Below are 16,190 nucleotides of genomic sequence, written 5' to 3'. Positions count from 1 at the left end.
TCTACGTGTAATGAGCACATAATAGTCAGCTAGCATATATCCCCAAGGTTGCGGGCGGGCCCACATACGCTGGTTTTCAACCGCTAGTTTTTATTTTGTTTTGGCGGGTTTTCACACGGTTTTAGTTGGTTTACTATGGTTTCCTTTGGTTTTTGTTTTTGTTCCAGTTTATAGGATTTTTCCTTTTCTTCTACAATAGTTTATTTTGTTTATTTTGTTCATTTTGTTTTCTATAGTTTTTTTCATTCAGATTTTGTTCTGCGCTTTTCTGGTTTCACACGATACCTGTTTATTTTCTTCACCGCCCCCCCTGCATTTTTTAAATTCATAAAAAAATAAAAATCATGAAAATTATTTTCATTTTTCCAATATTTTTTCTCATGAATATTTTAATTTTTGAACCTGTATTAAAATTGGCGATTTTTCTTAAAATTCCTAAATAAGCAAAACTTTTTGAGTTTTCAAAGAAAATCTTGAATACTTTCAAACTCTTTTTTACTATTTCATCTATTTAAAACAATTTACGTAAAACGTTTTATAACCAATTTTTCTAGTGGCATCCGGATTAAATGCTTTATTCAAAGCACCAACTCAAAACCCGGGCAAGGAGCCCGAGCCGAATAGGTGTTGTGGTACTAACTACTGTGCGGCCGCAACTATGCCTCGCTCATAGCCAAGCAGTAGGAGACCTAACCTGAAACGTCCGCGGCAATGGGCCGGCCTAGCACAATGGACCTTAAGCGCTCTTTTTCTCAATTCTGGCCTTTTTGTTTTCGTTTTTTACTTTTGTTTATACAGGGAAATTATATATGTATATATATATATATATATATATATATATATATATATATATATATATATATATCAATTTACATAAAGGTTGAAAAATATGTTAAACATGATCATAAATGTTTCCGATGTGTAAGAAAAAAAGAAGATATTGAAACATAAATATGAAAAATAATCATGTAAATAGAAAATAGGCAAAATTGTATAAAAATATGTTCCTGAGTGTACAAAAACTGTACAATGTGTGTGAAAAAATTGTACATCAAAAAATAAAATGGAAATGTTAACCATGTGTTAAAAAGGGTATATCATGTATAAAAATATTTCTAATGTACATGAAAAATGCACAAGTTGTATCGAAAAAGTAGACATCCAAATATAAATATGAAAAAACTTGATGCTGAGGTATGCGAAAAAATGTTAAATTTGAGAAAACTAGAGAACATGTGAAACATGTATGTTCCAGATTTATGTAAAAATCAATAAACTATATGAAAACATGTATGTTCCAGATTTATGTGAAACATGTATGCGGAAAAAGTAGACATCCAAATATAAAAATTGTGAAACATGTATGTTCCAGATTTATGTAAAAATCAATAAACTATATGAAAAAACTAGAGAACAAAAAAAAATCATATTTTCCAAAATGTTAATCACGTTTTGTAAAATGTTAATTATGTTTACAAAAAATGTTCCTGAGGTATGCGAAAAAATGTTAAATTTGCATGATAAAGATAGTTCGCATCAAAAAATATATTTGAAAAAGTGTTAATTGTGTATTTGAAACTATTAAACATGTACTAAAGAAATGTACCTGATATATACAAAAAAATGTCAATGTGTATGATAAAGAAAATAAGCATCAAAACATATATTTGAAAAAAGTTTTAATTATGTATGTGAAAACTATTATATTAAAATATTCCTGATGAATACAAAAAATATCAAATGCATATGATTTGGAGGCTAAAGAAGTCCAACTTGACTAGTTAATTTATACGGTGGGTTGGTAGCAGTGGAACTTAACAATTGTGCTTGTTGCAGCCTTGAGAAATGGCAACTACTCAAACATAAAAGATAAAATTATAATCTAATTATATTGAAGAGGGAAAGAATTAAAAAAAATCAGAAATACAATATATAGTAATGAGATGATACATAATAAATGTAAATGCACAAATGACCATGCCAGCTAGTGATCCATTTGTGATGAGCTTGTAGTTGGTAAAGTTGTTTAGGCCAATCTGCTTGAAAAGTGCATGGTGTGAGTAGATCAATCTAAGTATCTTGTTAGTTGATCATTTTTTTTAACAGTGGCATGGTATAATTTTATTTATTTATAGGAAAGATTTTTGTTTATGTTGAAAGGTTGTTTCAACGGGAAGATAAAAACAAAAAGGTTTTATGTTATATAAGGCCAAAGGTGGGAAATTTACCCAAATTTATATTTCTATTAGCAAGATCAATTGGTCGCAGTTTACTGATATATGAAATTGACGGTAAGAAGTTACTGTTTTTTGTGGGATTTTATAGTCTATTTTTTTCATAATGTACTTTTAATGTATGTATAATATAATGTTAATTTATTTATTTAAAATTCATAGAGTTAAAAACTGATCGTATTTTTGAAATGTAAATTTAACTTCAAAATTATTTCATTTAAAAATAGACAAATAAAAACTGAAACATTAGAAAATGGGAAAACATGAAAGGATAAAAAAGAAACCTAGAAGAAAATATGGAAAACAAGAGAAGAAAATAAAAGAATAAAGTAAAACACTTTTAAAAGTAACATTGAAAGAAAAATCAGGAAACCCGTCCACAAATGGGACGTCCCATGTACGATTGCGTATGGGCGATCCCACTGCTATACACTGACATGGAGAACACACACGATAGATCTTTTATTTTGGGGGTTATCTTCATGGCCATACGCAAGGAATTACCCCTATAACTCACATTGATCCTAAAATGGGTTGGCCCGATAAGCTTTGATTTTTTGTTACAAAAAAAAAGTTGACATTTAAAAAAAATCATGATGTTGTGATATTTAAAAATATATTCATGCATTCGAAAAATGATCATTAATTCTGGAAATATTCAAAAAATTAATAAGTTTCAGGAATTTTACAAGTGTTCATGGTTTTAAAAAAATGTTCATGGATTTAAAACGTGTCATGAATTCTAAAAAATGTTTACAAATCTATTAATTATTCATGAAATTTTAAAAAGTGCACGGATTCTGAAATGTCTTTGGTATTTTCTGGAAAGTGTTCATGAATGTTTGAAAAATTTCATGAATTTAAAAACTGAAAACAGAAGAGTAAACCCCTAAGAAATCCCGGAAAAGAAAACCAGTTAGAAAAAAAAAGAGAAATACAAAATAAAAGACAGAAAAGAAAAACCGCTACATGGGCTGGGCAAGTAGCGTTCTGCCTGGGGCAATGCGTTGTAAAATGCAATGAATAGGATTTTCCTCTGGCCATATATTTCTTGAGAAATAACCATTTGCGGACACAAAGAGGGCAGCCAAGGTCCGACTTGCACAGTTGCACTGAGAGCAACTCTAGCAGACCTCATATCCCGCTCCGACCCGTAAAATAACCGTCAAAATACGGGTCAGGGCAAAAAAACCAGCCCGATCAGCCTCCGCATCCCGCCCGGCCCGTAAAAAGTTTTAGGGGCGCGGCAAAATCTCGACCCCAACCCGGGAAAACGCGGGTTTCGCCCGGCCGCTGCGGTGCCCTGCATATAAGCGGAAGCGATTGGTGGGAGGACATTTCATCCCGTGCTTTCTCCCACCAACCACCTCTCCTCTCTCCCCCCTCGCGTCGCCGGCCGCCGCTGCCCAAGATTCAGGCGAACGCTGCCGGCAGGAGCACGCCGGAAGGCCGCCACGCGCACGATTCCTCCCCTCCCTCCCCCCTGCGTCGGCGCGCCGCCGGATTTGCAGACCTGCGGCACTTCATCCCGGGCCGCCGGATTTGGCTTTTTCGGCCGCCGGTTGCAGCCTCAAGCGATGGAGTGGTCGGGGAGCCTCTCCGGCAGCCCAGGCAAGGGCGCATCGCCGCATGCAGGTACGGGTTCGTCCGCCCGCCGCCGCTAAAGGTTTGCGGGCATGGACTCGTCCGGCCTTCCACCGGGTTCGGCGCTCGCGCAGCGCCTTTGTGGCTTGCCAATGCCGCTCATAGAGTGTGACGACTGCACGAGGAAAGTGCTGCGGCTCACTTCGAGCACGCCGAAGCACCTCGGATGGGTGTTCTTCAAATGCGAAAACGACGGGGTACGTGCACTTGCGGTAGCTCGTTTCATAGTTCATTCTCTAGTTCAATTGCGGTAGCTCACTTCGAGCTTGCTCATTCTTTTGTGTAGGATGATGGATGCTCATTTTGGTTTTGGGAAGGCCAATACATTGATTTGTTGATAGAAAGAAACTTAATAAATGTTAGTGCACTCCTTAGTACAATCGAAGGCAATGATGTGGCTGCATGTGCAACTAGAGGGGAAGCAACATCTACTTCTTCCGAACCAAAGATGAAAAAGAAGAATGCAAAATCAAGAATCCACAGATCAACAAGGAATGCATGGAGAAGATATTAGTCCAACTAGTGGGAGCAGTTATGGAAGTTGGAAATCTTCTGAAATGCATACTTGTAGTTCTTGTTTTCTTTGGTCTTACTATTCTAGCAAAGATTTGATGATATCTTTTGTATCCAATGTTGTTAAATAAGAAAAGCAATGCAATATGCAAGATCAAATTAAGTTGCAAATTTAAGTTTTGCGGGCCGGGAGGAGCTGCGCCTGATCAGACGCCGCAACCCCAACCCGTAAAAAAGCATATTCCGGGAATATTCTTTTTACGCGTCCATTATGCGGGGTCTGCATACGCGGCCGTCCGCGCCGGCCCGCAAAGGCGTTTTTCCGCGACCTGCAAAAATATTTTGCGGGTCGGAAGGATGCGGGGTCTGCTAGAGTTGGTCTGATTTGCATTGACACAATCGGCTTGCCCTCGCTTGATGTTTGGTTTAGACTGCGGGGGGCTCCTAAGCTACCGTGGGTCTGCTGATGTATTAATTTACCTTTGTGCTGCACCTTCAACTTTGTTCATCACCTTTGATGATCTGGCGGAACCATCTGATGTCCGGATCGATCTGGGAACCGGCAGTCCGATCCATTTTCATGTCTATTATCAGATTTACCTTTATGTTCAACTCCAATATATATGCCTGCGCATCGCTGTGTTCAGGAACAATTGGGTAGTTTTTCACCCAGATTCGACTGTAGTCTCGCTGGTGCATTAGAACGCCACGACACGAAAACCAGCTGCCAAGAAATACTCAAGGTATACAAGAGGAGAGTGCGCTACTGCCCGGCGCTACCTGACGAGACTGTGTAATTGAGATCCTAGTCCTGCTGCCCGTGAAAGCTCTCATGAGGTTCAAGTCCGTCAGCAAGTCATGGCGTGCCATCATCTCCGATCCATGCTTCATCCACTCGCATCTCCAGCAATCTGCCAATAACCAACGACACATGCCTTCCTTTCTCATCACCCCACTTACCATGGACAAGGTGATCGAAGAAGAGGTCTGGCCGACCACGTTTCCAACCACATCCCCTTCTACTCATGGCAAGAGGGCCAGGACAATGTGTGCCTCGTGCACTCCACAACCTTCTATGGCGAGTTCTGGCCGGTTTACGCATGCTGCACTGCGATGGGCTTGTAGTTCTCTTGACCGACACCAAGGTGTTTGTCTTCAACCCGGCCATACATGATGTACTCAAGTTGCTTTAGATTTTTTTTAAACATAGAACATAATCTTAGGAATTGGCTATTTGCACATTCATGAAAATGCTTTTGCGTTTTTACCACCGCCGCCCTCTTGCTTGCATCGCCCCCCAATACCGACGACCACCGCCGATAGAATCGCCGTCTCCTGTCACCGTGCTTGCTGTCCACCTCCCACCCCCCATCCTTGCCCAAGCTCCATCCTCCTCAAGCCACCATTGTCTTGACACCCCCCCCCCCCCCCCCCCCCCCCGCGCGCGCGCTCATTAGTGATGTTGTGGCCAATCACGTTGTCCTTGTCTCCAGTTCGTTCCCGGCTTAGCCTCGATGGGCATGCCATGACTCGGCCACCTGTCTCCACCTCACCGCAACACTTCGTCTTCTCTGCGTGAAATCAACTGATGCCTGGATTTTCTTATGCAACTTATAAAATAATTCTCCGTCTCATAATATAAAATGTTTTTGCAAGCTAAAAATAGCTTGAAAGTATTATATTATGGGATTAGGGAGTAACAAACGCGTACGTTTCATGTCTGATACGACAATACCTTTAACTGATATCAATGCCATAGATATACTATTTTCTTTCTGTGAACACCCCAAAATTATGACCGAAAAGTATCCCGTCATGACTTTGAGATATGACAAATAGACCCGTCTCTACAAGGTTTGACCGTTGATCTTACCGAAAAAAAGCTTTCACCTTACTTTACGTGTAAAGCAAACCACCAGAGGCACAGATCCCCGTTGATCTTTAGTCGTCGAAGTCATTCTCTGCTCCATCCATTAGCTAGCTGATGATTACCAGCGCAACTGTCGAGAACCTTATCGCCAACATGTCAACAGTGTCGAGAACCTTATCGCCAACATGGTACAGTGTCGCTGCAAACGTCCACTTGCCCGGATAGGAGAAAGTTGGCCATTGAAGAAAGGGAAGGAGAGGTGTCGCTGTCAAGAAATACCAAGCTTTCTCTGATTTAATAGACAGGCACCCGTCCAGACCAAGGGTATACCACATGTTCAATCCAGTTGATGGCAAACAGAGGCGGCCGGAGCGTACAGTTTGAGTGGAAGAAGCCATGGGTCGAGATGTGGACAATTGACACACCATTCCATTCTACACTGGTGAATCTACTCCTTTCCCACTACATTACAATTTACAATGTCTCTCTCACTTTCAGTTGCCGTATGCTAGCCGTCAATCTGTGCACTTGGACTATCCGCGTCTCAGAGAGCAGCCTCCACGAGTGCGATGGGAAGGCAACTTCATTTTAAATTTTTTTTTAAATTACACACCAAGGTCCCTAGATCATTGAACGATCACTGTCGTCGCCAAAACAAGTTGCCGACATGCCGCTGCCATCGCTCGTTGCTGGTGTTACAATCTGCGAGAGCTAGCTCTAGAGAATCTGGAGGGCTATATCCAACTCAAGTCACTGTTCTACCCTCCAATCTAGCAAACTTAGCTAAGCTATTCCTAACCTTATGCTGAGTATGCTTAACATGAGTAATACAAGTTCTACAGAGACACATAAGGTGTCTGATTTCCTTAACGAGAGAGGAATAAACCGATCTATCTAGTTCACGTGACTAAATCAACTTGACTGCAATTATATTGTCCATCCCAACGACCACTGGAAGGACAATTATAGAGTTGGCTTCACCTTGCAATTAACTCTTCTTAATCACAGGAATTGCAGCCGGTTGTGAATACTTCAAAGCCGACCGACGGCTAAGTTTGTTTGACTTTCCGGTGCTACAGAGGGTTCATCATGCGGCATAATTTGTGACTTTGCTATTTCTAAGTCACTCGTAAGAATCATCCCATCTAGTCAATTCTGTTAAACTATAAAAGTGGTAATACGATCATGATGAGATGATTATTAGTATTAGCCAAGAAATAACTGCTTCTGTCCATATGTCAGTTTTTTTATGTCAGTCTGTTAATGTTTGGCTGTGTACATTCCTGTATTCGCCTGATACTACATTTTATGTTAATAAAAATGATCTTTATCAACAAAAAAAAACTGCTTCTAAATCAGCTGAGCCACAACCACTCACTGCAAACTATTATCCGTGCCTGATTCAATTCCCCCACAACCACTCAATATTTTTATTCGTGAGAATGAGAATCCAGCTGTCAAAAAAAAAAGTTCCAGCGGATTATACATCTTACTTCCCAACATAAGCAATCCAACAGTCACACGATCTTATTCATAATGGAAAATTTACGAGATGAGGTGAAGGTTTAAGGCAAAATTACATGACAGGGGCCATAATTAAACAAGATGATACCATGTGCGTTGCTGCGGGGATTCCTTGCAATAATTCTAATAAAATTTGGTTATACGGACATGACTATTTGGATTTATAAATATATATAAAATAAAACTAAAAATACATAAATATGATTAATATAATTAGGGATTGGGACGTCTACGCAGTAGCTAGCTTCCCGCTGGAAGGAATTAAACACCCTTAAGTTTCGCATTTTTGTCCCCATTACACTGCACACTTCCTACTTGGCGATTCAATCAACCCAAAACCCAGCGTCCACGGCGATTTCTCCTCTCCTCTCCTCTGCTCTGCTCTCGCCGATGCACCGCATGGCTCACTTCCCGCTGTTGCCGGCTCTAGCGCTGGCGGTCACCTGCGCGTTGGTTCCGTTCACCGTCGCTGACCCGCAGGCTACGCAGCTCAACCTTGGGTGCAGCCAGTACAACGCCACGCCGACGGCTGCCTTCCTCGCCGCTCTAAACTCCACCTTCGCTGAGCTCCGCGCCAACCTCTCCGCCGGCAGCGGCTTCGCCACCGCAGCGGAGCCTCGCGCCGCCGCGCCGGCCTTCGCGTTGGCGCAGTGCCGCCCATACGTCACCGGGAGGGACTGCGTCGCCTGCTTCGACGCCGCCGCGGCGCGCATCCACGCCGCCTGCGGGGCCGCTAACGGCGGGCGCGCCATCCTCGACGGCTGCGTCATACGGTACGAGAGCGTAGCGTTCTTCGACCAGTCCACGCTCCCTGGCAACACGCAGCGCTGCAACGGCTCTGCGGTAGCCGGTGGCGCTTTCGACGGCGCGGTGCAAGCGCTGGTCAGAGACCTCACGGCCGCCGTGCCTCGCGTCCCACGGCTAGCTGCGGCGGCCGCGGGCGCCGGCGTGTACGCCATGGCGCAGTGTGTGGAGACGGTCGCGCCGGACGGCTGCGCGCAGTGCCTCGAGGTAGCTGCGAGCAACATTGACCGGTGCCCGCCCAATTCCGACGGCCGCGCAGTGGACGCCGGGTGCTTCATGAGGTACTCTGATAAGCCGTTCTTTCCGGCTAATGCGACGGCAGACCTGACGCCCTACTTGCGCTCTGGTGAGTTCCTCTTGTGCCTACGACATCTTTGCTGTGATTTTTGTCGTGCGACATCGTAAAAGGATGGTACCACCACCTCAAGTAGTGCCGTATTTCAGGAAAGCTTTTTCTCAAATGATTCCCAAACCATGGAAACTGCATAGAAGATCATCAAACATGAAGAATTGTCCTTCAACTACAGCAATGATTGTTGTGAGTACTGGTCAAGGGGGCTGCTGTTGGGACGATAATTATTCCGTAAACCAGATGATACCCCGCGCGTTGCTGCGGAAATCGATTGCAATATATTTCAGTTAGATTTGATCATGTGGAATATAATATTTACTCCCTTTGTCTTATAATATAAGAACATTTTTGACACTAGTGTAGTTTCGAAAACGTTCTTATATTATGGGACGGAGGGAGTAGATTATTAGGACGTGTACCGAAATTAAAAATACATACAATTTATTATATAGTTGTAAAATATTTATTAAGTAGAATAATAGAATGAAAAATAGTTTTTCATGCATGGTTGCATGTGGTGGTGGGGTCTTTTCCCATTTATGGTTGTAAGTTGAGGTGGGTCTTATCCCATCCATAATTGTATGGTGACGTGGCATGCTTACATGTTGACGTCAATAAAATAGTCGGGATGAACTTCTTAGGTATATATAAGATGGGGTTCTCCATGTTTCCCATGTTGCGTCTCCATGCCGAATTGTCTAAGACAGGCCAATTCAACAGAGGACCAAGCGAGTACTCATAGTCAACAAGTCAAATGAAAAGGAGGAATACAAAGACAAAGTCAAGAGGAAGGCCTGGTCCACCATGGACTAGTGGACCATATTTACCTCTCTTAGGTGTCTTGCATCACCTAATGGCCAATTCAACTTTAGTACCCTGGATCATATTTTTGAACGTTTGGAACCCAGTGTTTGGGGTGAGTTTGAATTTTAACGTTCTGTATTTTGTCACAATGGTAAGACATGTTTAATTGCTACAGGGAACATATTTGGTTCCCCGAAAAAAACGTGGAACATGTTTGGTTGAACTTTGATGTCAATTGGATTGTTATAATATGTTCTACAAAACCCCCAAAGTCAATGAATTATTTATGTTTCTAACAAGTTCATCTTCAGATCAGAGCTCACAATTCATGATTTTTTATAGGAAAATCAAGAGGGAAGGGGGCCATTGTAGGAGCAATTTTGGGAGGTCTGGCCTTCTTGTTGCTTCTAGGGCTATTAGCTTTGTTGTTGACCTGGCGGTCTATGAAGTTAAAGAAGCCTCGAAGAGGTAATGTCAGGAAGTACACCACTTTCGAGAAGTTAATACTCTTTGGTTCTTGTCAATTTTTTCAATGTGATCTTACGAATGCGGCCCAAGTCGATGTCATTAACTAGGCAATACAAACCTTCATAATAAATGGAACATGTAATTTTTCTACCTCGAGTTCAAAAAAAAGTTGCTTCCATTTAGCCATCTTGAGGGTAATAAAGTGATTCTATAAGTTCAATTTAATGAGATGCCTCAAGAGAACATCCGTAGTGCCATGTCATATTGTCGTGAGTTGCCATTATGGCGATGGCTTACAATTCTATCATTTCACAATCTGACATAGGCTCCTAATTCATCCATTGGATAGGACGCCCAAATTATGGAACAAGAGAGCGAGATGTTGACTTTTTTCACATATTTGATTAGCTTTATTGCAGTGACCATTAGCCTTTTATTGATGCTGGCATGAATCACACAATATCCTTTGTTACTGAGTCACTATCATAATTTTTTCATAGTAGTCAGAATGCCTTTGATCATTAAGTTAAGTATGTAAACAATCCATATTGGTAACTCATAATTTTATAGAAGTCTATGAAAACGAAGTTAATTTAGGAACTTGCCATCATATATTTTGGCACTGAATTGTGTAGAGGTAGAAGTAGATATGTTTCCGTGAGTCATGGCTGTCATACAGTTTCCACCTTGAAGTAACATAATGTCAGGAGAAGTGAAATGGCTCCATCAAGCATGCACACCCACAGAACAATAAAATTGCAACAAAAATGTTTTCAAATGTAAAAGAAAAATGTAATTGTTTGAAATTTTCATGAAAAGTAACCATTTTGTCACAGGACAGTGAAATCGAGACATATAAAAAGGGAATTGATATCGTACATGTGTGTGTGGGTGTTGGGGTCTGTGTGTGGGTGTGAACAATTGAGTCCAGGGTTTACGTACTTAGGCATCTTCAAATGTCCTCAATTTTTTGATGTATTTTCTGTTATAAACAAGCACTTATTGAAATCATGCAAAAAAAAGGATTAATATGTGCTAGAAAATTTTGAACATATTTCTAAAAGTTACAAGCATAAAAAAGCAAATAAAGTATATATGTCTGTTTTTTATTTGAAAATTAGTTATTTTCAACCAGGGGTGCACCTCTGACCACATCTTTGAATTATCCCATAATTTGTGGTTATGTTGCAGAACTTTGATTCTTCTTATATTTATTTTTTGTTTCGCTTGATTTTTTTAGGGATGCTCCTTTTGTATTCATCGTTTATTCATTTTTCTGTTATTTATGTAGCGCTATGCAAAAGATATCAAGGGTTGATAGCTAGGGAAAGGTTGCATTTCTCCAATTATTTTTTACGACAACCGGGTTACTCGGAAACTCCAGGATTTTCCTATTTTTATAAGGGCGTAATATACTAAATGAATTAGCATTTGTCAAAGAACCATTTGCATTTTTTTTGTATTTGCAAGTGAAATTAGTTCCATTTTTTGACTGCCCTATTTTTGCATATTAAATTGTTTTAGAAAGTTAGTTGGAACAGAAAATAAATTAATCTCTATTTGATTGTGTGTTTCCTCACCTGACTGTATCTTCTCTTAGGTGATATACTTGGAGCAACGGAACTGCAAGGTCCAACAAGTTTTAACTATCACGATCTTAAGGCCGCAACCAATAATTTTAGCGAGAAAAGTAAAATTGGAGAAGGAGGTTTTGGAGATGTCTTTAAGGTATGGTGATCTTCAAATATTTAATCCACTATGTAGATTTGCAGACATAATGCAATTGTACATGACAGAAATAATAGAATAAGAACATCATGATACCAAATAGCATTTTTATTGTACTTTATTAGATTATTACAAAAGTTTTTTTAATTGTCAATTTCTAACAGGGTTTGCTGAAAAATGGGAAAATTGTTGCAGTAAAAAGGTTGGCAGTAATGCAAACTAGCAGGGCCAAAGAAGATTTTGAAAGTGAGGTAAAGCTGATTAGCAATGTTCAGCATCGAAATCTTGTCCGGCTTCTTGGTTGTTCTCGCAAGGGTTCCGAATGCCTCCTTGTTTATGAATATATGGCTAATAGTAGCCTTGACAAGTTCCTCTACGGTATGCTCTATTGATCCTTGCTCCTTCATCTACACGGCTTGTTTGTCCACTCGTTGGACACATGGGTGGACCTCGGCGCACCCTAGTATTTCCCAAACATTCTTTATATCATGGCACACAACGTTAGAAAAAAACCAGCATGAGCCAAAATTCGTATGAAAATCAGTTATTGGTCCACCCCTGGCCCAAAATTGTGGCTCTGCCAGGTTGGACATGTGAGAAAACATCTTATATGGACTGCGCCTGTTATTCCCCATTTGTTTGCTCTAGAGGGTCTCATCAATCTACACTGAATCGTACACTCAAACCTCTAATGCTAGACTGAAATAGTCCCATGGTAGTTTTGTTTATGCAAAGGCAATTACATCCTTAATCTAGCAAACCAAGTTCATTAGCTTATGACAGTGCTGACCTGCATCTCAAACTGATGGTTTCACATGCACACTTTCTTGCATAATAGGTGAGAGACGTGGAACACTTAACTGGAAGCAGCGATTCAATATCATTGTTGGCATGGCTCGTGGCCTTGCATATCTTCATCAAGAGTTCCATGTGTGTATCATACACCGCGACATCAAATCTAGCAATGTGCTTCTTGATGATGACTTCCAACCTAAGATTGCTGATTTTGGTTTGGCAAGGCTCCTACCTGATGATCATAGTCATCTCAGCACTAGATTTGCAGGAACATTGTAAGTTTGAACATGCAAATAACATTGGTCACATTGCTTCTTTCCTAATTATATATTTCTATTGAACAGGGGTTACACTGCTCCCGAGTATGCAATCCACGGCCAGTTATCGGAGAAGGTTGACACATACAGCTTTGGTATAGTCATTTTGGAAATAATAAGTGGTCGGAAAATCAATGATACAAGGGTTGAGGCTGAAACACAATACCTACTTGAATCGGTATCCATCTTTCTTCTGAAAAGCCTCTCTTGGTTCCATATATTGCCCCATATGGCTTGCATATTTTACATAACCACTTCATACATCTTAGATTCGACCTTAATTATGAGTATATTTCTTTATACCCGCACTTCCTAATTTGGTGATGTGAATGCCTTGGCTGGTTTTCATTATATAATTCGATATTTAACAACTAATTGACAAAATTCTTGCTAAGTAAGTGAAAATCCGCATCTGAGCCCGGGCTCAGATGCTCCCGCTCAGAAAAAAAATTCAAAATAAATACTAGACAAATTGAAAAAAATCCAAAAAACATTTGTGTGGTAGATAATTTGATGCGTGAGGTCCGCTCCAAATTTCAACTCATTTCGATATCTGAGCAGCTCTCGGCAAAAAAGACAAATCGGGTCAAAACAGTTCGTGAACAATAAACTTTTTTACGGACCGCGATTTTGTCTTTTTTGCAGAGAGCTTCTCAAATGTCCAAACGAGTTAAAATTTGCAGCGAACCTCACGCATCAAATTATCTACCACAAAAAAAAATTGGAATTAGAATTTTTCTAGTATTTGTTTTGATTTTTTTTGTCGGAGCGGGTGCAGCTGAGCCCGGGAGCCAAATTGGCCTTCTGCTAAGTAAGCATCTGCCTGCGTTTATGTTGCTTTAGAATCATTCTTCACTAAGATTAACTTCATAGTTACTTTCTTAAGGACATGCTTTTAATAGTATTTTTTTGTTAAATGGCGCTTTATTAATTCATAATATCTCACCAAGTGTTACAAGCACAACAAGCTTATATTCGGCATCTACATGACTAGATGTGTGTGCGCACACACACACGCACGCGGGTGCGCGCACACACAGTTATACGCCGGCAAACATGCAAAGTCTATTAAGACCAAAGAGGCTACCTAAGGAGAGGTTTGCACGGGCCACTCCAGAGACTGTGCTACCATCCATGTTGAGTAATAAGAAGGAAAAAAAATCCTTGGTTAGCCTCTCCAGTCACTTACACACCATCAAATATGGAGGTTGGTGGTCATGTCATTGAAGAGTAGACTAAAAGCCAATACGTGCAGTGGTAGATAACCTCTAGTGGGGAGGAGTTTTACCACTAAAAACATTTCATTTCTACATAGTCACTTTATCATTCCCACCCTTATGCCTCACTAAGCATGCGATCTATGCCATGCACTGCTGGCAACACTATGTGATGAATACATGTTAGACATAGCTTGGATATCTAATCATGTAGCGCACACCAACTTGCATTGAAAGAAAAGGTGTTTTATTGGCTTGCCTTCCTGACTACAACAACACTGCTTACCAGGCCAGTTGCGATGACCCTGGTTGTCCTGTATCAGGGTCACACCCTGACGCAGGCACCACAAAAATATTTTAGTTTCAGTGGTACCTTCGACTTCTGAATCCTTTTATTCTTTATGACTGGCGAGTTTGAGTGAATGCTTCTGTGGTATATAGAGTCAAACGAGAATCTACCATGCTAATGAAGATTCTAATGGTAAACCTCATGGCCTTAAGACAAATGGACTAATGACAACCTCCCCAACGGAGCATATGCCATGTAGCGAGGCACGAACTGACTCGTTTAAACATCACATTAGGCACAGACGTACTCAGTACTTGTGCAAGCTTATTAGTTTTTTGGTGGAAGGTGGTGTTGTCCAACCGTACTTATTCTACAAAACGGATATTTCAGTCTGTCCCTAATTATAGCAAAAGATCTGAAGTGAAAGAAGTGCATTTTTTCGCAACCATCAGACCATCCCAAAAATGCGAGTCCCAGATTTCTAATAGGTCAGTGACAGGGCTATCGAGCCAACATAATTAGTCTTTCCCAAGCACTTTTCCTCAGTAAGAAGCTTAAATAGGCAGGTTTGTAATAGTGGATGAAGATGTGATCATTTTGTATTTACTGTTTTGAGGTCTCTTTATGTATACACACTTCATGATATCTTAAAACATACATTTGATTACGTCCGTTGACTGTATAGGCATGGAAGCTATATGAAAATGAGAACGTGATTAAGTTGGTGGATGGATCGTTAGATCATGAAGAATATATGCCAGAAGAGGTAAAAAGAATAATAGAGATAGCACTTCTCTGCACTCAGTCAGTTGTTGCTTCAAGGCCAACGATGTCAGAGGTAGTTGTGTTGTTGTTATCAAGAAATTCTCCAGAGATAATGCCCACAAGGCCCACTTTTATCGATTCAATAAGTAGAGTGCGAGGTGAAACATCCACGTCCAGTTCATCCTCTGCATCCAAGGCCACCGTCTCTATTTCGCACTTATCAGCCAGGTAAAAGGCTTTGTATTGTGTATGACCACATCTTTTTTTGTGTGTGACTGAATGTTTTGTAAATACAATCATGTATCTGTATTTTATATATCAACGAGTGGATGCTTATTTGCCAGGATATATGCAAGCAGTGTAAATTATTTGAAATTCCCGTCTTGCTCACGCAACTATACGACTACACTAGTGCCATGCATGTTACAAGGATATGCTTCTTGCATGACATTGCCACTCTGAGACCATTCTTTGTGTCCCATGTTGTATATGATTTCGTCTGCATTCTACCAATCAAGTATTTACCTTGACGTTAAAGCATTCTAGCTAAGTTTTGTGAATTTGAATTCCATGTTGAGCTACATTTTTTTCGGAGGAGTTGTTTGTTGCAGTTGCCATAATGATTAGTGAAACAACTCTATAATCCCTAGTAGCGCTAGCACTATGCGTAAACGAACATAGTCCATACTAGACAGATAGAGAAATCAAGAAGAGGCTTACCGCGAAGGAGAGAATACTGAGTACTTGAATTCCATGTGGATGTGGCTATGTGTTATAGCATCTCTAGCACACCTCTTATCGTGCGGACCTTTAAATTGGATATAACAGCCGCGAAAAACGTGTTTTGAGGGCTGGCGCGGGCTGCG

General features: G+C 40.6%; 1 protein-coding gene across 1 annotated transcript; it reads left to right on the top strand.

The window, feature by feature from the left end:
• The first annotated feature begins 8,048 nt into the window (after window positions 1-8,048).
• LOC109738846 (cysteine-rich receptor-like protein kinase 2) lies at window positions 8,049-15,699 on the top strand. Its single transcript, XM_020297949.4, has 7 exons — window positions 8,049-8,935; window positions 10,088-10,213; window positions 11,814-11,941; window positions 12,106-12,319; window positions 12,780-13,011; window positions 13,081-13,231; window positions 15,245-15,699. Exons 1-7 carry the CDS (start codon window positions 8,176-8,178, stop codon window positions 15,554-15,556), a joined length of 1,923 nt encoding a protein of 640 aa, XP_020153538.1. The 5' UTR covers window positions 8,049-8,175; the 3' UTR covers window positions 15,557-15,699.
• Window positions 15,700-16,190: the final 491 nt, after the last annotated feature.

The sequence above is a fragment of the Aegilops tauschii genome, chromosome 3, assembly GCF_002575655.3.
Source record: "Aegilops tauschii subsp. strangulata cultivar AL8/78 chromosome 3, Aet v6.0, whole genome shotgun sequence".
NCBI lineage: Eukaryota > Viridiplantae > Streptophyta > Magnoliopsida > Poales > Poaceae > Aegilops > Aegilops tauschii.
Note: the sequence above shows the minus strand (reverse complement) of the source record. Positions and strands in the feature narration are given on the sequence as shown.